The 27911-nt window shown below is 41.0% G+C and overlaps 1 protein-coding gene and 1 long non-coding RNA gene across 2 annotated transcripts in view; one reads left to right on the forward strand and one right to left on the reverse strand.

The window, feature by feature from the left end:
• The first annotated feature begins 6833 nt into the window (after positions 1-6833).
• Positions 6834-27911, forward strand: part of hectd2 (HECT domain containing 2) — a 50601-nt gene continuing 29523 nt past the window's right edge. Inside the window, exons 1-8 of the mRNA XM_034898466.1 lie at positions 6834-7370; positions 12783-12924; positions 21071-21209; positions 21704-21806; positions 22068-22157; positions 22541-22605; positions 23379-23424; positions 26175-26284. Of these exons, the coding sequence (XP_034754357.1) occupies positions 7287-7370; positions 12783-12924; positions 21071-21209; positions 21704-21806; positions 22068-22157; positions 22541-22605; positions 23379-23424; positions 26175-26284 (779 nt within the window). The 5' untranslated portion in view covers positions 6834-7286. The remainder of the gene's footprint in view (positions 7371-12782; positions 12925-21070; positions 21210-21703; positions 21807-22067; positions 22158-22540; positions 22606-23378; positions 23425-26174; positions 26285-27911) is intronic.
• On the reverse strand, positions 13032-17240 carry LOC117960334. Its single transcript, XR_004660122.1, has 3 exons — positions 17160-17240; positions 13407-13422; positions 13032-13044 (listed from the first exon to the last, which is right to left on the reverse strand). It is a non-coding gene; the product is annotated as an uncharacterized LOC117960334 (long non-coding RNA).

Genomic DNA, 27911 nt, shown 5'->3' on the forward strand with positions numbered 1-27911 from the left:
AAAATAACTTAAACTTTCTGTTGTTTCTCCTCAGTCTCTCTGGAACGGCATATCGTGTGTGTGTGAGTGATTTTTGTTCTTTTAAAAAAAAGAATGTAATTGTTCTTGATGGGTCTTACTTTGTCATTTGTAGAAATTTGAAACATGGACTTTAACCCACCAAACAGTGAACACTGTAGGCTTTGAGAGTTTGACTACTTCACAAAAAACAATCTCAAAAACCTTTTGAAACAATATTCAATTAAATCAGGAGAGACATGTTTGCAGATATGCAAAAAAGATTTATTGTACAGCTCAAATAAAATCAAAGTCTTTGGTGACTAGACGCCATCGTTATACGAATATTTCGTACAGGGGTAGAGAACCATCAGACCCCCCCGATGGAATCTAGACACCGGTGGTGGCAATGAAGGAGCCTGAAGACCAGACCGAAGGGGGCCGGTCAGCTGGAGTAGAGGACTGGAGGTGGAAGGGGGGGTGGAGGGTTGCACTCTGTGCCTGCAACGACAGCTCATAGCAAAGGGAGAAACAGATTATAAAGCAGGTTTGTGACTCTGTGATTGGCCATTGCCATTTGCGTATGATTCTGATTGGTTTAGCAGGAAGGTGAACGCCTCCAACAGCTGATTGGAGTTAGATAGAGCGTTGATTAAGATGGAGATCTTCCTGAAAGTATTGACACTGAGATACATTTCAATCAGGAGAGACTAGTTGCAGATATGCTACAGATATACACAGCATGATAAAATATACATTTATTTGGATAAAAGCTGAAAGAATTTACGCTGAGTTACTGTACATTAGACTGAGGTCAGTCACAATGACATATGTCATAATGCGGCAATGAGAACAACTGTAAGACAACTACTGTGCTGACCTAACCGAATGGGAATCATGGGTGAACGGCACCATCTTGTGTTGAAAGAAGACAAGTGGTCTGCATTAAAGAGGAATAACTGGATGATCGGTAAGTCATTCACCTGTCCAACAAGATGAAAAATAAGACCTTCACAAGAAAAAAGAAGGAAGAAATAAGTTTCTCTGTCTTCATTTCTGTTCCCTTTTCAACATGTTTAACACATTTCCTTTCATGCCGTTAGTCTGTAAACTACGTTCACTTGGCGGTTGGTTTTTGCTTTTTTTTATATCCCTTGTTTTTACTTTCACTACTTTCTGCTTTTCTTTCTTCTGAAACACTTGTGTGTGCTGAAATGTTTAGAACGGACACAGAAACACACCCTCATGTGCAGGAAATGGGTGCACCGTTCACCCTCCTCCCTCCCACACACTCTCCTGTTCTCTCTGTCTCACTCTCTCTCTCTTTCTCTGTCTCTCTCTCGCTCTCCCTTCATGTCTCTCTCTCTTTCTGTCTCTCTCCGTCTCTTTCTTTGTCTCTCTCTCCGTCTCTCTCGCTCTGTCTCTCTCCGTCTTTCTGTCTGTCTCTCTGTCTCTCTCTTTCACTCAATCTCTCTCTCTTTGGATCTCAGTTGAAGTGGAGTAACCTCTCTCCCTTTCCACTCCGGTTTTTGAGGAAAGGCGCGTGTGTGTGTGTGTGTGTGTGTGTGTGTGTGTGTGTGTTTGTGTGTGGTGTGTGACGATTCTGCTTCTTTTTTTCTCCCAGATGTTCGTCTTGCACTCTCTCTCTCTCTCTCCCCTTCCCTCCCTCTCTCCCTCCCTCCTTTTCTCTCTGTCCCACAGTTTGAGGCGTTGCTATGAATCAAACCAAATATTCCTCCTGACAACAGATGCCTCTCCTCCCTCTCGGCTCCTCTGTGTTCTCACATCAGTGCAAACTCGCAGGGATCACAGCAGATGAACCGTCCTCCTTTCTCACAGACACAGACACACACACACACACACACACACAGATATGTTCCTTAGTTTGCGCGTGTTTATGCAGCTTTTTACTCTAAGTGTGACAGATGTATTCATTCTTGTGCTTGTTTTTCTTGCATTGACCTCTCTCCGCACACATCTGTAGGCTACTCGCTACCTTTTTTCAAAAGAGATTCAAATAAAGTATCTGTAATAACAGAAGATGGGAAACATTTAAAAAACGTTCTACCGTATCTATGATAGATTTGCTAACGTTACCTCAAAACACCATTCCAGTGACAGCCTTTGTTGTGTTTGATTCCTAGCTTGTAGCTAAGCTAGCAGTCCTTTCAAAAACGTTGTAGCTATCTATGGTTGTTTGGTTGCTAACGTTAGCTCAAAGCACCATTCCCCTGACAGCCTTTGTTGTGTTTGATGCTAACTTGTAGCCAGCAGTGAATCAACTTTGTTAAGTAGGTCCATTTTTTTATTGACATTACAGAAGTCTCTCGTTAGCCTCTTGGATGCTACTTGTTGCATGCGCAACAACAAGTGATGCATGCGCAACTCACAGCTTCGACTTACATCTAGGAGTCACACCCATGGTTTGGTGTCTTCTGTTTCCTGTTTTATTTTGAAGTCCGTCTTTTCTCCCTAGTCTTGTCCAGTTTTCTTCCCGTCTTGTGTTTTCCCGCCTTTTTTGATTGTTCTGCCTAAATGGGTTTCACCTGTTTCCCCAGCCCTGGTGTCACCTGTCCCTTGTTTCCTCATTACCATGTGGATTTAGTCTCTGTGCTTCCTTTGTAGTTCATTTTGTTCTGTGTGTGTTCAGTGGTGTCAGATACAATTCTGTTGAGTGTCAAGCTTCCTTGCTTCCTGGCCTGATCTGATTCCTTCTATTCTGCGTTTGGGTCCAAGTCTCATCTATCTGTGACAATATTGTCATTCAATGTAACTTAGATGTCTTTTTAAATTTCAAATTTAGGTCAGTTTTATTCTGGACATCTATACGCCTTTGGAGTTAGTAACTTCACAAAGAAATACCAAACATTCTGCTTCAGGGTGTCAGAGCAGATGAAAGTCAATTTGATCCTTAATAATCATTCAAAAAGTCTGTAATTCATCTTCTTTCATCTGTCTTGCCTGAAAGGACCACATGCTAAAGAAAATATAGCTTTTAGCCAGTGGTAAGTAGTGAATGTAACTTCCTACATTTACTCCAGTCTTAAGTCCAAATGTTGAGGTACTTGTACTTAACTTGAGTCTTTTCTTTTCATGTCACTTTCTACTTCTACCGCTACATTTCTGAGAGAAATATTGTCTTTGTTTCTCCACTAAATTAATCTGAGAGCTTTATTTACTAGTTACTTTACACATAAAGATTCCCACAGAAAAAAACTGTTTGTTTCTTAAAATGTGAGAATTTGCTACATTGAGTACTTTTACTTGTATTACTTTAACTACATTTTCCTGACGATACTTGCACACTTTTACTCAAGTAACATTAACTAACATAAAATACACTTTATTGTAGTACTTTTCTCAGTTGCAAGTACGAAATTCATTACATTCTTTATCATACATTTAGTTTTTACAAAAATACAGAAAATAAGACGCACAAAAAAGAGCCAGCTCTGCTGTGTGTGTGCGTGCGTATGTGTGTTTGTGTGTGTGCGTGCTCATGCGTGCATGCACATGCATCTGCAGCATGCACTTAAAGGACAATGTAATTCTTCTTCTAAATATCTGCTCTTGATACACTATTCCATTTTTCTATTTCATTTCTACCTGTTAGAGTGAGTTTTTTGTTGTAACCGAGTATTTTTACAGTGTGGTATTAGTACTTTTACTGAAGGGAAGGATCTGAACACTTAGTCTGAGCTTCATTGTGTTTCCATATTCAACACTTGATGTGTCTAAGTTGAATAAATGTGTGTTTATCTGCAGTGAGTGGAGAGGCAGAGGTTTTATTCTTTAACTTGTTCTTGTGCAGGACCTTCTCTAGGATACTGGTGGAAAACCTGGAGGCAGGCTTCTGTTTTTCTTTGCTTTTTTTTTTTTTCTGTTTGGCAATTTTCTCCAGGAGTGCCCAGACTTTAGAAACTTGTCTAGGTCAGCAGCTTTGATGCTTATGTGGGTTAAAAATACTGCAGCGTTTCCCCTCTGCCAAACGGTCCTATAGTCTTCTCCACTTCTGTTCAACTCTCGCTTCCTCGTGAGGAGTCAGAGGGAGTCAGTCAATGGACGTTAGTCTATATCCACCACGTTTCATTTCCAAGATAACTCCAGTGAGGCCGGAGCATCAGCCAGATGTCTGTCCCTGTCCTCTGTCTCTGTGTTGGCGTTCTAACCTCCGATAGATTTCTGAGGACTATGGTTACCTGCTCCTCAGATCGTTGCAGGGTAAATCCAGACAGCTAGCTAGACTATCTGTCCGATCTGAGTTTTCTATTGCACGACTAAAACTACTATTAAACGTACACGTTACACCAAAACAAGTTCCTTCTCGAGGCTATTTTGCAGCAGCACCGTGGCTCTGTCCGGCGCTTAGCTCCGGTCAAGACGATTGTTATTGGTTTAAAGAAACGCCGATAAACCAAAGCACGTTTTTGTAGACTGAGGAAGTACTGCTGTACTTTGATTTCCTAAGATGACAGTACTACTGTACTTTGACTTCCTAAAGTCAAAAGTACAGTCTTGCACACACTACTGTCAAATTATAAGCCTGTGTATAGGGTAACATGAAAATAAAGAGACGTGGGACAAAGATTTGAAAAATACATACAGTCACAAGTCAATAAATCAGGGTTTATCTAGTCTTGCGTAGCCAGACCTTCCCTATAACTCGCTCAACAACAACAATCAGAGTTGTCATTACAAGAATGTCAAATCTAAAACTGTCTTCAAGAGCTGCAGAAACACTGAAGCTGTAACTATACCAAGAAACCCAACACACACACACACACACACACACACACACACACACAGATCTGCCACATCGGGAGCCTTTCAGTTTCTTTATGTTCGGTGCGAGTTGGCCTGCAGCGCAGGTCCTGTTTCTCACTAATTATGGACAGAAGTTAAATTGCAGTCATGACGCAGAGTCTGCAGGGCCACATCAGTTCCTCACACCGCTGTCAAATTAAAAGCCTGTGTATAGGGTAACATAAAAAGAAAGAAGTTGGAAAAAGATTAGAAAAATTCATACAGTCACAAGTCAATAAATCAGGGTTTATGTAGTCAGTGGACTAGCCGGACCTTCTTTCACAGCGCTGTGGAGGAGTTAGTCCACTCAGCATTCTGGGACGGGGGAAAACCATGCTCTGGTTTATTAGCATTTCTTTAAACTAATCACAATCATTTTGGGTGGTGCTAAGCGTCGGACAGAGCCATGGTGCCTCTGCAAAGTAGTCTCAGGAAAGAAGTTGTTTTGGTGGAACATGTGAAAACTCAGATTGGACAGATAGTCTAACAAGCTGTCTGGATTTAGATTTTGAATGCCAACACAGGACATAACACACACACATGTGGACCTGACATATTTCAAAGAATGCTAGTAAAAACGGTTTTGTATTTATCTTAACGCACTGGGTCAGGTCTATTGGTGCCACTTTTGATAAAGTTAGGTTTGTTAAAAGATCGTGGGCGGACTTATAAAAGTTACATTTCCGTGACACGTGGGATGAGAATGGGACAGTTGGGTTTTAGGAGAAGAAGAATGGGACAGTTGGGTTTAGGAGAAGAAAAACAGGACAGTCGGGTTTAGGAGAAGAAGAACAGGACAGTTGGGTTTAGGAGAAGAAGAACGGTACAGTTGGGTTCAGGAGAAGAAGAATGGGACAGTTGGGTTTAGGAGAAGAAGAACGGGACAGTTGGGTTCAGGAGAAGAAGAACAGGACAGTTGGGTTTAGGAGAAGAAGAACGGGACAGTTGGGTTTAAGAGAAGAAGAACGGGACAGTTGGGTTTAAGAGAAGAAGAATGGGACAGTTGGGTTTAAGAGAAGAAGAATGGGACAGTTGGGTTCAGGAGAAGAAGAACGGGACAGTTGGGTTTAGTAAAGATGGTGGGTGAGGTTATAAAATGCACATTTCAGGGACATGCGGGACATGAACCCCGGTCTCCTAGGTGACAGTCCTGTGTTGTTTGATCCATCTGCCCCCCCAACGTGGGTCCTTTTGTGGATTTTGTGTTTTATACTACTCTCTACTGTTGTTCCTCTTAATCTTTCAGCGCCGCGGAGCTGCTGCTCTGCCCGGTGCGTTCTACACACACGTTGCGGGGGGGGGGGGCTTATTGCGTCGTCTCTGACGCTGACAGCCAATGGGTTAGGGTTAGGGTTCGGTTGGGGAAATAGTAACGGTCTACTTACATTTCATTTTTAAAAGTGCAACCTTTAATGTTTAAAGGGACAGTTGTGATGTGGGTCCAGTGTGTTGCATGAGCTGCTTCTCCATAGCGTGATGTCATTGGGCTGTTCATTGGGGCGTCACCAAGTGGGGGGGTATCCAAAGTCTGACTTTGATTTTTCTTGTCTTTTTTAAGTTAGAAGTAGTATATAAAACATTCTACACATTTATGTCATTTATGTGTATTAAATTGTAGTTTTACTTTATCATTCTAAATCTTGAATATATTCGGTGTGTTCTTCCTACGTTACTTATTTCTATTTGTGCCCTTTTTCTATTCGTTTGTTTTATTCCCTTAGTTCTTTCTTTCTTTCATATGATTCATGTCTTTTATGCTTTGTCTTCCTTTATGTCTTTATTTGTTTTTCTTTCTTTCTTACTTACCTATTTCATTCCTCATTCTTTCTTTCTTTCTTTCTTTCTTTCTTTCTGTTCACTATAAACATAGTCTCTCTTTCCCACTTTTATTGTGTATCCAAAGCTCCTGTTTCCCGTTACACTATCTCTCTCTCTCTCTCTCTCTCTCGCTCTCTCTCTCGCTCTCTCTCTCGCTCTCTCTCTCTCTCTCTCTCTCTCTCTCTCTCTCTCTCTCTCTCTAGGCGCCTCCTCCTCCTCCAAACATGGCGCCGGCCCGCAGCGCTGCTGCTTTCCCGAAAGGCGACGCGCAGAGAGGGAGAGACGGAGGAGAAGAAGAAGGAGAAAAAGTCAACAACTAACCCTAAACGCGTTTTTTTAAATAAAAAAACTAATTTTTAAAACGAACAAAACTTCACACTCTTTAAGCTTTCCGACGGAGACGTCACGTGCAGCTTTTTGGAAACGTTTGCGCGCCAGGCTGTCCGCGTAACGGAGAGCCCACCTGTCCGACGAAGGTAGACTTCACTCCCGTTTCTTCGAGGATGTGAACGTGCCTGATTAACCGTGGAACATCGGAGCAGAGCGAGCAGACAGACGGGCAGCTCTGGGAAAAACATGTGCAGAAACACAGAGGCTGCAGAGGACTGACTCTTTCCACGGAGGGAGGGAGAAAACAACAACTTTTTCCGCTCTTCCACACCGAGAGGATGGATGGAGAACATTTTTCGCTGTCAGGAGTTGAGAGGGAAAGAGAGAGGCTTCCACCAATTTACAACAGCTCCGCTCCTGCTGTAAGAAAACGGCCTTTTCTCCTCATTCATAGTCCAACAAAGTGATTTACACCTCCAGTTCTCTCTGTGGTGTCCACAAATATGGTTGTGGTTGTGTTAGTAGAAGCAATAGTAGTACATTGGTAGAAGTATAAGTCACAATGGGAAAGGAAACAGCAACATAGCATTCAATATTCATCTTCTATTTTTTGTTTTGTTTTATTTCAAATTAGAAATAACAATATAGTCTTTGTATAAATTGTAAAGAGCATTAAACTAAAGGCTCTTTTATATTCATCCATTGCAAAAAATCTATTTCATATCAAAACACTTTATTACCTGCGATACAAGTCTAAATTAGGTTTCTTGTTTTACTGTTATGATTTGTTCAGTTTTGGCTTTTTATTATCATTTTTTTCTCATAAAAGCCACGATGCAAACAAAACAGAACATAATTAGGGAACAGGGCATGATCATCTGCATAAGGGATGGACCGACACTGGTTATTCAAGGCCGATATACCGATTATAGATAGTTAATGAAACCAATATTTGGAACCGTTATGCATTACAGCAAAAAACATGAAATCTTTCAGTCGAAGTGAAGATTTTGGAATGTTATAAACTCCAACACAAAACTGTCTTTGAACGATTTGAGCACATATTTAATGAATTAGAAACAACGAGTAACAGGTAATCAGATAGTTTTGTGTGTGTGTGTGTGTGTGTGTGTTTGTGTCCGTGTGTGTGTGTGTGGGGGGGACAGTAAGTCAGACTTGGGAGGGACGTGCGGAAAAGAGGTGCAGACTTTTTAAATTAACTGTATTTTTATACAAAATTGGGCAGGTAGGGGTTTCGATAACAATTCCTTAATAATTAACAATCTTTTCAATACCATGTTTTAAATTCCATTTCAACATCAACAAAAATACATTTCAGACAAGACTTTTAATATCCACATAAATTGTGATTTAAAACCGTTGAGAAGATTCTGGTAACGCTGGGGGGGGTGATACTCCAGTCAGATACCATCAGGTATCAATCCCAACTTTAAATTTAGCAGAAAAGGGAAACATTTTTGCCTAAACATGAACACATAATATTGAACTAATATTAAACTAACAAAAATGCAAAGGAATGTAAAGAACAAGGACTTTTTAGTTCTAATTGCATAGTGAACTAACAAAAGTGGAAAGGAACATAATGAATTACCTGTGGATATAAAGTTGCCATGTTTTACAACCTCAGCCTGTCAGTCAGTCACCGGGGCGTAGGAACCGTGTTGGGCCTGCTTGTCTCAGAGGACGGTAACAGCAAGCGCTTTCGACGCTACTTTAATATCATATCAAACGCTGTCTGCGTGAAGTTTTGAAAAAGTGTAACCAAAATTTAAACCACTTTATCGACACACCCGTGAGTCTTTGTGACTTAAACATAACTGCAGAGCCTGTACTAGAACTATGTGTGTGCGTGTGCGTGTGTGTGCGTTCGTGTACGTTTGTGTGTGTGTGTGTGTGTGTGTGTGTGTGTGTGTGTGTGTGTGCAGAGCCGGCGATTGCCTGGGGCGTCAAATAGAGATGGTCTTATACCATTTTTTTTCTTCCTGATAACAATTCCAATACTTGAACTTGCGTTTACACTCATTTGACAGCTTTTGTTACTAGTTACTTAAGTTACTAGTTACTTTAGTTACTGTACTACATTCATTTGACAGCTTTTGTTACTAGTTACTTAAGTTACTAGTTACTTTAGTTACTGTACTACATTCATCTGACAGTTTTTGTTACTAGTTACTTAAGTTACTAGTTACTTTAGTTACTGTACTACATTCATCTGACAGCTTTTGTTACTAGTTACTTTAGTTACTAGTTACTTTACACATTAAGATTTCTCCACACAAAACACATGTAGTTTATAAATCTGATGTCATTATAAAGTAACCATAGCAACAATATATTGGCTACAAATCCAGCTGAGATAATGATGAGACCACTAAACAGACAACTGTTTGGATCCTTTACACTTTATAAAATGGGAGGATTTTACTGCGTTTAGTACATCTAGAAGATTTGGGAGCATTTTAGGCCTTTATTTGAAAAGACATGCCACAAAGGACTGCATGTCGGGATCGAACCCGCAGCCGCTGGGTCGAGGACTGAGCCTCTGCACACGGGGCGCACACTCTACCAGGTTAGCTACCCAGGCGCCCCGGCTGCTTTTACTTTTAAAACTTTAAGTACATTTTCCTGATGATACTTATATACTTTAAATTAAGTAACATTGTCAGTGCAGGACTTTAATTTGTGATTGAGTATTACTACAGTGTGGTATTAGTACTTTTACTGCAGTAAAGACTCTGAATACTTCTTCCACCACTGCTAGTAACTAAAGCTGTCAGATGAAGGTATTGGAGTAATTAAAGTAACTAGTAGCGGAGTAACTAAAATAACTAGTAACTAAAGTAAATAGTAACTGCATCAGTCAGATGAATGTAGTGGAGTAACTAAAATAACTAGTAACTCAAGTAACTAGTAACTCAAGTAACTAGTAACTAAAGCTGTAACAGATGAACGTAGTAGAGTAACTAAAGTAATTAGTAACTCAAGTAACTAGTAACTCAAGTAACTAGTAACTCAAGTAACTAGTAACTAAAGCTGTAACAGATGAACGTAGTAGAGTAACTAAAGTAACTAGTAACTAAAGTAACTAGTAACTAAAGCTGTCAGATGAATGTAATGTAGTAATGTAATCTGACATGTAACGAAGTAGAAGTAGAAAGTGACATGAAAACAAAAGACTCAAAGTAAAGTACAAGTACCTGGACATTTGGACGGGAGTCCAGTACTAGAGTAAATGTACTTAGTTACATTCCACCACTGGTGACAGCCAGCTGAAAGCCTGGAGCTTTGTGGAAAAAGTGATGTCCCTGTGTTGCGTAACGCCCCCTAACATCATGGCTGCAGCAGTGTCTGATGATGTAATCGTCGTGTTTCTGAGTTGCACAGCAGCGAGCCGGGTGCTGGATCCTCGCTGCGTTTAGGGATCTGTTCCTCGGTGTCCCTCCGGAGCCGACTGGCGGGGGTTTGCAGGCTTGGTTGGTTGGTTGATGTCATCTCCATTGTGTCAGGGAGCAGGAATGTGCAGATCCGACGGGTTTTGACCAATAAACAGTCGGTCATTGCTCAGACTGACTCTGGTTGTGTCTGGAAATGCCATAAAGCGGCTGCATGCGTTTCTCTCGCTGCAGCTCCTTCTCTCTGGCACTGATTCTCTGTTTCCTCCTCCATTGTTCTTCTGGAACGTCAAGCTTAGATCTGAGGAAACTCAAAGTAGGGCTGTCAACACTGGCCGAAGACGCCGTCTCATTATTCCTTCTAAAGAAAGACAGAGGTTGGAAATCATAAAAATACAACGGCAGACAAAAATAAAACGGCAGACAAAGGTTGTGTCAACTCTGGAAACTCAACCTGTGGCCATCTTAGGTTGTTTGTCCTTTGTTTTCTCTCTACGTTGCTGTGTGAAAGAGAAAAAACGCTGTGTGTGTGTGTGTGTGTGTGTGTGTGTGTGTGTCGATGCCAAGAATTTTTTCCAATTTCTTTAGATTCAATAAATCTGATTAACCGTCTTTCTGCTCCTTCTGTTCTACAGCCCCTGAACCGGTGCTGTGTGTGTGTGTGTGTGTGTGTGTGTGTGTGTGTGTGTGTGTTTGCGTGCATGCGTGCGTGCATGCTGCTGTCAGGAGCGGCTGCTGTGCATCTGTTGATCTCTCCACCTTTCATGCCCCCTCCTCTTCTCTTCCTCCTGTATGCTCTCCATCTATTTGTACATTCCTTTTTTCTTCCCCTGCTTCCTGTCCTTTTTTCCTTCTGTCCTTTGTTTTCCTCTATTTTCCTTCCTATTACTCCTTCTCTGTCTTATCTTCATCATTGTCCTTTCTATTATTACTTACCTCTCCTTTCCTGATCTATCTTTTTCTTCCTTCCATCCTCCTATTTGCACTTCCTTGTCCCTTCTCTTATCTTCTTCCCGTTTCTCCCCTGTTCATTTTACGTCTGGATTGTTCTTGTTGTATACCTCTGGATCTCATCCTTTCCCACATTATTTTTTATTGGGCTCCCTCTCTCAGTATGAATATGTATATATATTTTCAGGAGACTGAAGGGATAAATAAATAAAGATCCTTTCCATTTTACTTTTCTGGAACCCTCATATCTCTCTTTCCCGTGCCTCATATCCACTTCTGCCTTACTTCATTCCCACTCTCCTTTTTATTGTGTAATTTCCTCCTCTAAATCCCTCCTTCCTCTCCTCTCTCCGTCTTCCTCTGCTTTGCACTTGCGGCTCTTCTGCAGCTTGCAGAGACTTTGTGTGAAAAACCAGACGAGCAGACGGCGATCGATCAGAGGGAAAGTGTAGTGAGGTTTATTTTAGATTTTGTATCCTAATTCTCTGGATTCTCTCCGGGTGAGGAAACCTCAACATCCAACAATTGTTAGAAATTTAAATTGTTTGCTAACTTTGTCGGCTTCTGTGAGATTGTAGCTACTTGGATTTTTTTTCAATATATTCTTTAATTTATTCTTTAATATATTCTGTATATTCTTTAGAAAGGCGTATCAAAGAATATACATTTACAAATACATATTAGCATTTTTGGACATGTCATACCTTTTTTGTCAGCAATAAAATGCAAAATATTTGTGGGAAACTGTAGCTCCATACTCTAAAATTATCTTATCTATATAGCTTCACTCACTATGGATGCCTTTTTGAATTAGTTCTAACCCTTGTGTTGTCTTCCTGTCAACCATGAAAAAAACCTGTTTTGGTCATCAATCTTGTGGGTACTTTTTTATGTTTTTGGTGTTTTTTCATAAACTTTTTGTTATTTTTTATGTTTTCAGCGCTTTTTCGATGGCCCATTTTTGAAAATGAAAACTGAAAATGGCTCAAATTTGACCCAAGGACAACATGAGGTTTAATGTATATTATGGACAGGTCTGCTATATCAATAACATTGATATTGTTGCCTTATTGCAGATATATCAGTGAATATTAGGGTGGAGAAGTAAAAAAGCGGCCAAAATGACAAAAAAAGCTTAAAAAACAAAGTCAAAAAAGCGCAGAAAAACAACTTGGTAAAACTGACAAAAACATCGGGAAAAGCATCAGGTGACAAAAAGTGACAAAAATGTTCAAATGGTCAAAGAGAAAACAACACAAGGGTAAAAAAAACTACTTTCAGCGATCCATGCCAAAAAGGTTTGTCATGTTATTTGTGGATGTAAAAAACACGTATTACAGTCTTTACTTTGTCTAGCGTACAGTAATCAACAACATGCTGGTTCACTGTTTGTGTCCCTCAGAATGTCTCCAACGTCCTGTCTCTTCTCTGTTTCTTTGTGGTACTGATGATGTCATCTTCCCGCGCCAGGGTTTCGGGCGAGGAGCGAAGCAGCCTTTTCTGTCTCTGGGCACCTTCAGCTCCACGCTGAGCCAGAGGAGGGACGCGGGGGGGCGGGGCTTAGCGGCCGGCATGACGGGCGGCCTGAGCAGCGCCCACTGGCTCCGACACGGTGAGTTCAAGTCTAAATGTTCTTCTCTTTGTCGTTAAACACAGCGCTCACGCCTGATGCATTGGTAAGGCACGTTATTTTGGCCCAATCAAATTATACTTTGCAATCAAATTTAGCAAACTGGAAATACTCCAGAAAAACCATATTACCAAATAGGCATCCAGACTTTGAAGAGACATTGTGTGAATTGGACCTGTTCAAAAGAGAACAACATGTTTCATACGGTTAGACCTCCTCACTAGTCTTTCCTTCCACTTCTGGGGTTGCTCCGTTGTTGCGGGAAATTACGCCAGATGGCCTTTTCTGCCGGATGTCCTTCCCCTTCCTCTTTTTTGGGGGTTGGCGTTCTAACCTGCGGTGGATTTCTGAGGACTCTGTTTCCCTGGTCCTCAGATCTCTGCAGGGTAAATCCAGACAGCTAGCTAGACTATCTGTCCAATCATAGTTTCCTGTTTGTTTGTTTTTTGTTTACTGTCTTTTACTGCCTTTTCATAGTCTCTTTGTCACCTTTTAGTGACCTTTTTACCGCCTTTTAGTTGCTTTTTAACCGCTTTTTCGTAGTCTCTTTGTCACCTTTTAGTTGCCTATTCATTGCCTTTTAGTCTCTTTTCGTTGCCTTTTTGTTGCCTTTGTTGTTGCCGTGTTTTCATGGTAAATGAAGACATAGAACTATGGTTACCTGGTCCCCAGATCTCTGCAGGGTAAATCCAGACAGCTAGCTAGACTATCTGTCCAATCTGAGGACTATGGTTACCTGGTCGTCAGATCTCTGCAGGGTAAATCCAGACAGCTAGCTAGACTATCTGTCCAATCTGAGGACTATGGTTACCTGGTCCTCAGATCTCTGCAGGGTAAATCCAGACAGCTAGCTAGACTATCTGTCCAATCTGAGGACTATGGTTACCTGGTCGTCAGATCTCTGCAGGGTAAATCCAGACAGCTAGCTAGATTATTTGTCCAATCAGAGTTTTCTATTGACGACTAAAACTACTTATGAATGTCCACATGTTCCACCAAAACAACTTCCTTCCTGAGACTATTTAGCAGAGACACCGTGGCTCCGTCCGGCGCTTAGCACCGCCCAAGCTGATTGTGATTGGTTTAAAGAAATGCCAATAAACCAGAGCATGTTTACATCCCATCCCAGAATGCTGTGTGGACTAGCCAGACGTTTCTTTTTTCACCGGTATATACACCACTAACACTAGTTTCACATTTACTCTTGGAAGTCATGGTCAATAAACCTCATTTTTAAGAAATCGTACCTCATTTTTTAGATTAAACAGCAGAAATATGCTTTAATAGCCTATTGAATAAATCTCCCAAAATGTAAACAGTAGAAACTGATCTTTAATTTACTTGTGAAGAACATTGTGTGGAACCATCCATGTTATTTTTGGGCAATTTGGTGGAAAGAAACCTATATTTCTGATAGACAAACTTTAAAAACGGGCCAAATTTGACCCGAGGACAACAGGAGGGTCTAACACATTTGATTGGTTCATTGATTTCACAGCAAGGGTTAAAGCAGCTCCGAGTGGCCCAACTGTAGTGTGAATGCCGGGGTGGTGTGTTCACTGTCTGTCTTTGTTCCCACCGTGGTCTCTGTCTCGTCCAGGATGTAATGATGTGTTACTTCTCTGTTTACACTACGCTCTGTTTATGTTGAGCTGCTAGCAACGCCATCGCAGCAGCAACTCCAAAATGGAAGATTTTCAGACCAAACAGAAAAAAGAGACGAGGAGGAGAAGCTGTTTTATGTTTTCCAGTTTTGCAGACCGTGCATTAAATGAACTTTACAGTATGCAGAAAATCTCAGGATCACACTTCTGATTAAATAGGACCAGGCGTCTTCATGGAGCGATACACGTCTTCATGGTTAAGGAAGACTTTTCAGATTCTCTGTTGAAATGTGTTGAAATATTCCGTCTGCTCAGCGTGTTTCTAGAACAATTTGAAAAATCAAAGTTTAGTTGTTTGTTAGGGTTTCAGAAAAAAAGAGAAAAATCTTTGTTCAGGCTTTTTTTTTTTTTTTTTTGATTTTCTGCCATTTCAAATCCAAAAATTCTCTCTGCTCATCTTGGTACAAGACAAATGTGAAAGTTTAGTTGCTTGTTAGGTTTTCAGTTTGTGACAGAGTATTTACCTTCACAAAAGGGCTTTTTTTGCCACTAAAAGGCTCAGATTATTATTCTAAGTGCCTGACAACATTATGGAAAGGATCCCTACAGAGATGGACCTTTTAAAGCTCTTTGAGACCTTTTGAAACAGTTCTGAAGTCGCTAGCTCTAAACCACCAGACTCCATCTAAAAAAAACAATACTTTTAGCGTATATAGAGCCAACATATTTTCACATGTTAATTGGTAACCTATACTGAGAAAATGTTAAATGTATGTGAAGTTTAACTGTATGGAGGGGGGGGGGGAGGTTGAGCATTTGCCTACTCAAGTCTGTTAGGATGACAAACTGCAGTCAGGTCGAGAGAGAGAGAGAGAGAGAGAGAGAGAATAGATACTTACTGGTCTTCGGATCTCCCCCCCCCCCCCATGCAGCAAAACTGCACATTTTAGAGCTTCTTGATATGCCACACCTGTGAGGTGGATGGATTATCTCGGCAAAGAAGAAGTGCTCACTAACACAGATGTAGACAGATTTGTGAACAATATTTGAGAGAAAGAAGCCTTTTGTGTATAGAAAAAGTCTTCGATCTTTGAGTTCAGGCTCATCAGAAATGGGGGATGAAACAAAAGTGTTAATTTTGTTCAGTGTATGCGTTTATGTCAACCAAACTAGAGTTGTGATGGTTGGAAAAGTGGAATGGCGACTCAAAACGTCATAGTTTTAGTGTCTGTTGACTTTAAATGATGAGTATTTTACCATGATAAAGTTACGGTTTATTTACATGGAGTCCGGTGGGTTTAGTGAATGAAATTTAGCTGTTTTTATGTTTCAAAGTCTAAAAGATCTTACTCTTTAACAGGAAGGTCTCTAACAGCTCTTTGTGCGGCTCCTTTCTATAACTTGTCAGACACAGAATCTTTATCTGAGCTTTTTGTAATACTGGACCAATGTCAGACATTGTTGGTCCAATTAGTCACTTGGACAATATCTCCTATAGACACTATATTTTTTAGTGTCTAAGTTACGATAAATTGTCACCAGAAGGATTTTTTGATTTCCTGCCCTTTAAAGGAGAAATTTTACAATTCTCTCTTCATTAAGTTCTCAAAAACTAAATCATTAGCGTCGAAAATGTAATGAAATCTTTAAGCTGCAACAGAGTAAATAACCAAGATGACAAACATGTTTTGAGGTTCTTTGTTGATTATTCGCCGTCAGCGTTTTGACATGAAAGGGAGCGCTGCTTCCTGTCGAAGGCGGGCTTTTTCCTGATTGCCATGTGAACGCAGACCGAGCCGAGTCCGCTTTGTCACCACGGCTACTGATGCCAGAATAATTATGCAAACCTCGGCCCCAAATGAAAACCATATGATGTGTTAACACATACACACACACACACACAGCAGATAGTGCAGCGCTCCTTGTCCGGCCCGCTGGATAATCACTACAATTTGGATAATCACTACAATCACTACAAGTATTACACCAGGTTCTTATTTCCTTGAAATATTGTCAAATATGGCTGAGCTGAACAGAAGTCTTTGTGAAAACTTTTCTAAAAAAAAAAAAAAAAAAGGCACCAAAGTCCAGCTTTTTATGGAAAATATTTCAAACAGTATTGATCTCAGCAGGAACACTGTGGCAGGAAGCAGTCTCTCCATCCACAAAGAAGAAAATAGCTCAACTGGTTGCTTTATTATCATATCTCCTGTTCATAAGTTCAAAAGTTTCCCATGTAAATAATTTAATTGTGCAGCTATTCTAGACTTTCCAATGGTTACCCCACGGCAAAAAAGGAAATTCGGACAGTGAAACAAGTCATTTTCCAGGGTTTAGACACTCTAAAATATGTATCCACTGATCTTTTTTGCCATGTAAGTCTATGAGAAAAGTTTTTTTTTTTGGGCCATAGTGTATTACTGCCTGACACACCTGGGAGTTGTAGTTCAACTGATTGTCAGACGACACGATGCAGGGCCTCATTGCCACCTTGAACAACTTGAGCAAGTTCTCTCGCTCGACTGGATAATCGGGAACGATGAACGTCAACGCCGGCAACATATCTCAGAAGACCCTTAAGAGATTTCTTTAAGAGAGTCTTATGCTACATACATTTGAAGACTTTGAACAGACTTTGAAAAGACTACAGTCTGACACCTTCTCACATCTAAAGACAATCATCTCACATCTAATATTAATATGTACGGGGATCTTGCAGAGTCACACTAGTTTGACAATAATATGCAAGACTGTATGTCTGCAGGCGTGGAGCCACCCGTTCTGGTGCCATCAGGCTTATACTTCTCAAAATGAAATCTTGCTTGTTTTCGTACTTTGGTGTTTTAAAACAGTGTGCCTACTACTTGGTGCACATCCAAATAGCAATAAATCTTAAAAACAAAAGTGTTACGTGTGTTATCCCTTCAGAAACAGACCTTTTTAAGACCTTTATGTTTCTCAGAAACACCTTTTGAAGTAGCTAGCGCTGAACCAACCAGACTCCAATAAAAAATATTCAGATGAATATCGGTAAAGAATCTGTTTATTTCCACCAACACTAGAGTTTTCCTGGTAGGAAAAGTATAGAGAAGACCAAAAAACGTCTTTTCATAGATTTATTTTGTTTTCTGTCGAGTTTGAATGAATTGTGTTTAACGATGCTAAAATGACTGTTTTTTAAATGGAGACTGGTGGGTTTGGTCCATCGTGATCTCATGTTAGCTGGAAAATAACACTTTTTCTCCTTCCTTCCTCTCCTCCTCTCTTCAAGTCTTGTCTCTGTGTTTTGTCCCAGTCCGGCCCTGAGCGCACCCATTGATTATTGACAATGTTCACATGATTTACAACCAAAATGATTTTGTGGGAAGGTCAAGACGGGGACAGAGTTTTAATGACCACCTTACACCAAACGATGGAGACGACGGAAGCGCCACGACTTTATCTTTTCATTCCGAAAAGTCGTCGGCATAAGTTGAAAGAAAATATAGAAAACTTTAGTAGAAAACTGCACTTTACGCTGTAACTGTTTTGTTTTTTGTTTTTTTTAAATTCAACATTTAATTTGTTCAATCAAATGTTGGAATTGGTTTCATTTCTTCCTAATTCAACAATCAATTTCTTATATTTAAGCAGAAACACAGAACTGAAGAACACTTTCGTATCTGATTATTTATCCTGTGTATTATTGTTATCACAAGCTTTTCCTCATGTTGTGCGGCCCTGCCGCAGAGTCTGTTTGGCTCTGCTAATTAGACCGATTTATTCAAATGAACCATGCACGGTTAACAGCTGATCTCCCGTCCAGTGTTTGTGGACTGCTCCATTCATTAAACCTCGGCGTGTTTGAACCGATGGATGGATGGTACTCGATGACAACACTCGAGGAAGATAACAAGATCGTCCTTATATTGAAGCAAACTGATGAAAGACACAGAGAAGGGAGGAGGATGTCCTCTGAGGTCTTTAAGGAGGCTGTTCTGATGAAAGGGTGTCATGGTGACCGAGACTTGTTGCTGTCAGGACTCGATTGTGTGATGCGCAAGCTGAAAAAGCAGTGGAAGCAGTGGAAGAGGAGAGGGTTAGGAGGTTTTTCCTCTTGGTGTTGGAGCGCTCATTATCTCTACGTTTCTCTCAGTCTCTCTGTCCGGTGGGAGGAAACGCCAACTTTCCATCTGCTTCCGTTAACTCGTTAACACCTTTCATGGCCAGGTTGCTATGAAACATACCTGATAAGCCACAGATTTTGTTGTTGTTTTTAAAAAGCGACTAAAGCAAAAATCAGCCTACCTATTTTAACGATCTTCGGAACATTTAGAGCATGTACGAATCCATTTTTGCTAGTTTGATAGCGGAAAAAAGCGTTGATGCAAATGTTAAACATTTTAAAGCCCAACTGTATTCTTCTTAAGTGTTTTAAAAGTGGAAAAGGAGCTTTTTTATTGGCTATTGTTTGCAGAAAGCATAGGGAATAAAGCTCCAGTAATTTTCTCTTCTTTTTTTAAAGCAGCAAAAACGTTGAAGCAAGCGACAAAAGATTTAAGAAAATGTCAAAATATAGAGACACAGCGAAATAAAAGCTCAAAATACATTGAGAAAGGCAAAAGAAAAACTGTTAAAAAAAGCTTTAAAACATCTACAAAAGCAACAACAAATGTCCATGGCCAGGTTGCTATGAGACCCACTTGACAAGCATCAGAAATGTTTTAAAAAAAAAGAGAAAAGAAACAAATACATTGTAAAAAATTGTCAAAAGCTTCTAAAAAACTGTCTCTCTCCTCTTTTTATCTGCCAAAGTGTGAAAAAGTGCCGCTGCTCAGCTGCTTCAGGAGCAACAGCAGCGAAACGGCAGAACTGAATACACTTTATATCTGTTTATTTATCGCAAGAAATATCATTATTGTGATATTCAACAACGTTATCGCATGTTTTCCTCATATAATGCAGCTCTATTCAACACTAGTGGCCAAACCACATGAGAACCGGTCATTAGAACAACCGGGGATCTTTTCTGCCGCGCCGCCCTCCATCTTAAGCTCCTCCACTGTTCTCACAGAGAGAAACACTCGGGTTCCTGTGATGTAACAGCTGTCTGACCCTTTTATCTTCAGGCTTGTACAATCTGTCCGTGCCTACAGAATGAGCACCCACAATGCACCTGGACAGGCCTGCTGGTGTTACTGTGGAGACGGAGACAATATAGCGGGCTAATTATACAGAGGATGAATAGATGGTCAGAGGTGTGGGAGGATGGCGGGGACGTACGTGTGTGTGTGTGTGTGTGTGTGTGTGTGTGCGTGCGCGTGTGTGTGCGTGTGTGAGTGTTCACACACTGTGTCTGTGATTACACACTGATTGAGGGTAATAGCTGTGTGTGTGTGTGTGTGTGTTCTCTTTCTCCCTTCGTCTTGCTGTATAAACGTACATATTGTCTAATAACTAAATCTCTTTACATAAATACTGTTTTCTACTACGATGGGCTAACAGTGACCATAGAAACGATCAGACTTACATTTAAACGTCCTCTGTTTATAGACAGTTCCTCTAAAGAAACGTGATTAAGCAATCCCATAATTCAATGTATAGTCAGCCAAAGTCCTCGTATTTAAGCAAGGACTGCATTTTTTTCAGATACCCCTCATTTTTGCTGGATAAATTGTAGATTTCCGTGTAACATAATGCAGGACTTGCATGATTTCATAATCCCCGCATTTTCGTTGCAAATATCTTAGCAGAAAGTTGAAAAACAGTCTCTTTTTCTTCAAACTATAGTTTTTGTACACAGTTTTTTTGTTATTTGTAGTTAATTATGAGTTCTCACTAAAATAATGACTCTCTCTTTTATTGTCACAACAGAATATCAAAACATTTTAAAGTTCTGATGAAGGAAATGTATAAACAAACAAACTTAAGATATGAAACGTAAAGTCCTTTAACAAAGTCCTGAACAAGAACTCATTAACAAAAAGTAATCTGTGTTGCCGACAGGGACGTTGTAGAGCGTCCTCTGGTGGACAGACTATGCAACGCCATCACTAACAGGGACGTTGTAGAGCGTCCTCTGGTGGACAGACTATGCAACGCCATCACAAACGGGGACGTTGTAGAGCGTCCTCTGGTGGACACACGTTAAAGCCTTTTCTCTCCTGCTCGAGACGGCTGTGTCCGAGCCGAGGCGACCTTACCTCATGTTTATACGTTGCTGTGCCAGGTAGAGCGAGCTACTATACTGACAGGGGAAGAGAGAGAGAGAGTGAGAGAGAGAGAGAGAGAAAGAGAGAGAGAGAGAGAGATAGAGAGAGAGAGCCAGAGACTGCATCACTACAGCCAATCCAGTTTTTTTCAAAAATTGGTTGCACGTAAGGGGAAAAAAAAGTAGCTTCCACTTAAGTGGCCGTGGAAAAAATATCGCAATGTGAGTTTTCTCCCAAATCGTGCAGGCCTAGTGTTACCATCCATTTATCTGAAGGACCCCTGGAGGCAGATTTGATGCTGACTGAGCGGTTAACTGTCCGTCTGCCATGCAGGGAGAGAGCTGCCTCCCATCTGCAGCGATGTCCGTCAGAAGCAGCGGCTCTCCATCGACACTCTTCCCCCAGAAGCCAAAGCTCCCTTCCCCTCCGACCCCGTCATCCCTCTGCGCACCAAGACCACCAAGGAGTTTCAGTGAGTCCCTGAACACCCACACTGTTTTTTCTTTGTCTTCTTCTTCTTGTTACAACTCTTTTCAAATCCAAACTCAGGCTTTTAATGCATGGTAGCATGTTTCATTTTTTCATTTGGATTTATTGCAACCCTTTTTGATTTTCACTATGTTTTATTCTTTTTATTGTATGTCATGCTGTTTTATTCTTGGTCAATGAATAACTCTTTGGATAAGGGCTGGGAAATATATTAATATTATATCGACATCCATACATGAGGCTAGATATCGTTTAAGTGTTACATATCATACTGTTGTAATATGACACAAGTGTTGTCTTATCCTGGTTTTAAATGAACTTACTTACTAGCTGTGTTAATATTTGTCTTTACCCACTTATGTATGCACATTATTGGTGGTTATTCATCAAAATATCAAATCGTATTGTGTTAATATTTTGTGAAAGCTCCTACAATAGCGGCACAAAATCGTGTGTGTGTGTGTGTGTGTGTGCCAGGGAGGACACGGAGCGTGCCGTCCAATCAGGTGACTGGAAGGAGGTGCGAGAGTTTTACCTGACCACCTTTGACTCGTTCATAGAAATCAACGCTGCCTTCAAGGTAGAACACACACACACATACACACACAAAAACACACACACAAATACACACACACACACACACATTTTGGCTCTCAGTAGAAAGCCTGTTGTGAGAAAACAGTTTTAGATGCTGTTAAAATTTCACCAGACGGCATAACCGTTTTTACGATGTGAAAGCATTGTTGTTGTTTTTTCTCTGCTGTTTTTTCCCCTTTTTATTTCCTCTCTGCTCGCTCTTTATCTTACTTTACTAATTTTCTGTCCTCCCGCCTTTTCCCAGCGAGAGGCCAACGGCTCATTCCACACCATCGACGACTCGGGAGTCAACGCCAAGTTTGTCAACGCCGTTTACGACGCTCTGCTCAGCACAGTAAGCACGTGACAACGGGATCCTCCCTACCAACACACACACATAGATCATGAATGTGGATAAATGTACCTAAACAATGATCAATGATTCCAAGATTTCTTCTCACACAGCCTTTAGCTTTGGGTTGGAGTATGTGACATTCCAAAATCTTAATTTTGACTTTGGAGATGTTCATTTTTTCACTCTAAATGCGTATTGGTTCCAAATATCGGTGATCGACTTCATCAAAGCTTTAGTGCGTAACTTTTTGATATCAATGAACGTCCGTTACATTCAAGCTGTTGTCAGCTCCACACAACTCTATCTGGATTTTAACTGTGTGTGTGTGTGTGTGTGTGTGTGTGTGTGTGTGTGTGTGTGTGTGTGTGTGTTTGTGTGTCTAGCCTCAGGACATCCAGAAGTCCGTGTTGAAAGGGATCATCAACAGCTTGCTGAGGGAGTGGAAAGGGTGAGTCCACCGCTGGGACACTTTCTGCATTTTCTTTCATTCGTTTTGCTTAATTTAGTTTTCTACTTGATCTCTTTCAGCTTCAATGTCATTTCCAAGCATATATACATATTCAAATCACAGAGTTTATTCATCAAAACAAAAAAAATTGGCAAGAAAGCAAACACAATAAAACAGAACCTGTAACTTTACTACAAAATGAATGTTCCTCATATTTATTTAGGTGCAGTAGTTGGACTTAAATTAAGAAATAATCCCAGTTCCATTTCTGTTTCTTTGATTATTTACCAGGCTCAGCAGAGAGCTTGCATGGTTTTTGGTGGTTTCCGGGTGATATGGTGCCAATCTTCCGCTCACTGTATAGAAAGTTGAATTTTGAATGTTTTGGTATGAAACACATAGGGATCAGGTTTTATGCTAGTAACCTTTAAAAGGTTAATTTAAGAGGATGTGTCAAAGTCAAGAAAATGCCATTCGACATCAGAGAGTTAAATACATAAAAATGACATTTTATTAAAAACTTTGGTGCAAGATGAATGATACGTGCAAGGAACAGAACGTACACTGTCGTCAAAATGACGTAAAGATGAATATTACACAGTTCAGCCGCTGGTTGTTCAACATCGACAACAACAAAGTAGAAAAGTATGTACAGTACGACTAACATTTTATTAAGTTTTGGCGCTATGAATCTCCATATCACCCAGCCCTGGATTGTTGCAGCAGTCATTCTTTTGTGTGACATTTTTTCTTTGTGTGTTTTCTGATTTCAGCCCTCGAACAAAAGACGACCTGCGAGCTTATTTCATTCTGGTTCAGGTGAGACTTAAAATCCTCGAGACACAGTAAATCAAATGTAATATTCTTAGATAGCGCTTTTCTAGTCTCAATGACTACTCAAATCTCTTTTACATCAAGAATCATTCACACACATTAACACACCGATGATGCAGCATTGGGGGCATCTCAGGGTTCAGTGTCTTGCCCAAGGGCACTTTGACGTGGGACTCTAGGGCCAGGGATCAAACCACCAACCTGCCAATTGGCAGGCGACTGTTGTACCACTGAGCCGCACCCGCCCCCCCACACTCTCGGTTCGGATTCAGTCCCAAGGAAGGAACACATGTTTCCTGGGTGAAAGTATTTTCACCTGCTTGAAAGCGGTGTTTTGTGTTGACACCACGTTGTGATATTTCACTTTGAAATTATTTTCCATTGAATATAGAAGTTCATAAATAAGTGTTTTGGCATGGCTGGCCAATGGGCGCTATATCCGTGGTGGTATTACAAGGGGGGGGGGATGTGCATGACCCCCCCCGTCTGCTTTTTCTTTTTTCATATCACAACCAGGTTATCAGCATAGTTCAGATAACAAATATCAGTGTGTTGGTGAAAATGTAATCCAGAGCCACTGGCCTGTGTTGATCACAGACGCACGCTGTCATGAATCAATATCTTTAATTAAAAGCCGTTGGCTGTTGTTCATTTCCACCTCAATGCTGTGAGTCAGCTGAGGAACACTCAGGGTTACAACAGGATCAAAAGCACACTAGTTTTTAGTGCTGATTCTGCCCATCTTTTTTGTTTTCTCATCAGTGCTGGGGGACAGAAATCTTTCCCTCGTACATCTCCCTGACCCCCTCCTTTTCAGCCTTTATTATTCTGTCTTTTTTGTTTGTTGGGTTTTTTCTTTGATCCTGTTTGATCCTTTATTCAATCTCTCCCTTTCCCATTTTCTCTCTCTCTCTCTCTCGCTCCCTCTCTCGCTCTCTACAGTCTGATTTCCATTTATGGATTAGAATCAGATAAAGACAGGAATCCACAGTAGTTCCACTGTGGTTCCACGCTCCATCAAACACACACACACACACACACACACACACACACACACACACACACACACGTCTCATTTTGTCCCATTTGACTTTGACGACTCGCCTCGTCTTCCATCTCTCATGAGAACACAACCACAAACACGCACGCACTCATGCGCAAACACACACACACACACAGACTGGGACTTGGCGAGGTCATGTTGGAGTTGAGGACTGCTGGTTTCCTGTATGATGACGACTCTCTCCGTTACTGGCTCTGAAAGCTGCACATTCATCTCGTCTCTCTCTCTCTCTTCGTCTGCGAGTTCGAATCGTTCGCGAGACATTTAACCCCTAGCTGCTCCAGGGGCGTGCCACCTCTGATATATATAGCAATTGTAAGTTGCTTTGGATAAAAGCATCAACTAAGGGACAGGTAATGTTGATCCAGCTTGAGTCGGATCTGAAGACCCCGACCATACAGTAGTCCACTCCGTCTCCGTTTTCTTTTCATGGACAGGACAGAAAAATACTCCCAGACGTCGTCTGTGCAAACAGCAAAATACGACATATGGGTCAAACAAACACAGGACTTTACCCCGGGGGAGCAGTGTCCAAGTCCCGTTTGACATACAGGACTTTCAAGCCAGAGAGGGGAGTTCCCTTCCCAGGGAAAAGTAAAGCCTTTCACCCAATGTTCCTTGGGAGTGTTTTAATCCAAACCACACTCTTTTTACCAATCTTAAAGTGCCCATAATAGGATTTTTTTTTATTTATTTTATGTCTAGCTAATGAAACCATGGAAACTTCTTCTGGTACAGCCTCAAAATACAATTATGAACCACAAAATGAGCAGAATATGACCACCTAAACCAGTCTTTTGTTGCCTAATCTTAACTATCGTTGCTGCAAAACGCTCATATTTTGAGGACTAAATTTAATCCTAATCCTTCTGAAACGAGCGGCAGCTCGCGGTGCTCTGTACCCGACTCAAAGTCAAATATTTTCTCCTAATTTTGTAGGATATCATATGTCTTTGTGTGCAAACAGTTTCGTACAATATCACACGCACCAGTTCATGAGAATGCGTTGCTAGGGTGTGTGTCCTATTGGATGGTAGAAACTAACAGCCACTATGGTCGTCTGGTTTAGAGGACCTGTTGGAACATAACAATATGACGTCCAGCGGTTTTCTTTTGTGAGTTAAATAATGAAGATCTGTAGGAACGATGGACAAAACTATTTATTAAGCTAGCATGCAGACTGAAGTTCCAGGGGTTTCGGGTGGGGTGATGGACACTTTTGTCCCCAAATGCAATGAACAACACAAATGGAAAAACTAATTTGAAGTTGTGTTCCAGAGTCACCAGCTGCACATATTCAGCTGGATCTTCTAAAGTCCCTAGTTTCAAGACCACAATCTGACATCATGCTCTCTGTGTGTGTATGTGTGTGTGCGTGTGTGTGTGTGAAATGTGTGTGTCATGTGTGTGTGTGTGCTTGTGTGTGTCTGTGTGTGGGTATTTTTGTGTGTGTGGTCGTGTGCATGTGTGTGTGCTTGTACGTGTGTGATGTGTGAGTTGTGCGTGTGTTTGTGATGCGTGTGCAATGTGCATGTGTGATGTGTGTGTCTGTGTGGTGTTTGTGTTGCATTATGGAGCATGTGCGATGTGTGTGTGTGTGCTTGTGTGACGTGTGTGTCTCTTTGTGTGTGTGTGTGTGTGTGTGTGTGTGTGTGTGTGTGTGTGTGTGTAGAACCCCCAATATTCCAGCACCAGCACCTATGTGATCTACGCCCACCTGCTGAGGCAGATTGCAGCTCTGTGTGAGGCGGACCACCACTTCCTGGTTCATTGGCTAAAAAAGTAAGTGTGTGTGTGTGTGTGTGTGTGTGTGTGTGTTTCTCCTGTGTCCGTATTATTGTTCCTGTACTGCTTGTTTCCTGTTCTCCTTTGTTTTTTGTGCATATGTACAGTTTTTTCATTAAATCATCAAACCATCCTCAGTTTCCGCCTCTGCGTTTTGGGTCCGCCATTCACCAACCTTCCATGACATAGACTTAGACTCCTCCTTATTAATCCTTTTTAATCCTCAAGTGTTAATCGACAGTGAGAAGAATGGATAGCGTGTGTTGATCTTTGGTGTCCGTTTGCAGCCACGTTGCCATGGCTTTCTGTCTAGCTATGTCTCTCAGCACTCTTTGTCGTCTTTAACGTGTTCTTTCCATTAGCAAAGGCGTATTTTCTTTATCTTTATATTTGCATTGTTTCTGTATGATCTTTCACAGTTTGTCCTCATCCGAACCGAGTCTCAGGAGGACGGCTGGTTGTGTGTGGAGCAGATTGTAAAGTTCTCAGAGGGAAGCACGAGGCTCTGTAAATAACTTTTGGACGTGTAGGCGGATTAGGGCTTGTCATCTGGTCTTTGCAGCAGGGTTAGCGGCTGATTGATGTTGTGATGGCAACGTAAATTGAAAATGTTTCCATCTCTAACTGAAAATACTCTCTCTCTCTCTCTCTCTCTCTCTCTCTCTCTCTCTCTCTCTCTCTCTCTCTCTCGCTAGCACTGCTTATGCAAATATCACACAGCTTTCAAGTTTTGATAAATCTCTCCCCCACATTGGGACAACCTGAGGCAGTTACACTCTTTTCAGCAACTTTTTTCCTCGTCACCTTTGTTTTTCCCCACTCTAACATGAGGAGAAGCCGTAATGGAAGTGAAATGTTGGTCATTTTCAAATATGCAACAAAATGAGGCAACAAAAACCTCCAAAAAAAGTATCAAAAATGTCAAAGAAGGCAACGATTACCATGAAAAATATATATATATACAAACTGTGTGTGTGTGTGTGTGTGTGTGTGTATGTGTGTGTATGCGTGTGTGTAAAGGAGGCTCTCACGGTACGTGCATGCAGAATTAAGCAGAGGAGAATGAATTACTTCTTGTAATAGAGCTACATTTTGTACTACATCTGTACTAAATCAAAAAATATCTATATATGATACCTAATATATATATCATAAATCATATTGGTACTTGGCTCTACTCGCATTTTTAAACTGGTGTCCAGTGAGATTAAAACTTTTTCTACAGGGTAGTATGTATCAACTGTGTCTCCACGTTCATTTATTATCTCTTTTTTGGAAAACATAAGCCTCACTCAGGCAATTTTGTCAAAACGCTATATTGCTGAAAATGTGACTCAGCCTTTATAGTAGCAAAGCTCTCTCAGCCTGTAGAAGGAGCGCTGGCGAATGCGTCCTGTACGTGGTGATGATTTACAAGCAAGCTGCTTCAAATTACAAGTTGTGTTTGCTTCTGCCTTAGATCCAAAAACCCAATTTAACCGTCCAACGCTGCTATTTTTTCTATTGAAGTGTCTATTTATGGGCATGTGTATATTTCAGGGTTTGTGCGGTTTGGACTCAAAATCTGCCCGACCAATGCTAACTGTGTGTGTGTGTGTGTGTGTGTGTGTGTGTGTGTGTGTGT

The sequence above is a fragment of the Etheostoma cragini genome, chromosome 17 (assembly GCF_013103735.1).
Source record: "Etheostoma cragini isolate CJK2018 chromosome 17, CSU_Ecrag_1.0, whole genome shotgun sequence".
Classification (NCBI taxonomy): Eukaryota; Metazoa; Chordata; class Actinopteri; order Perciformes; family Percidae; genus Etheostoma; species Etheostoma cragini.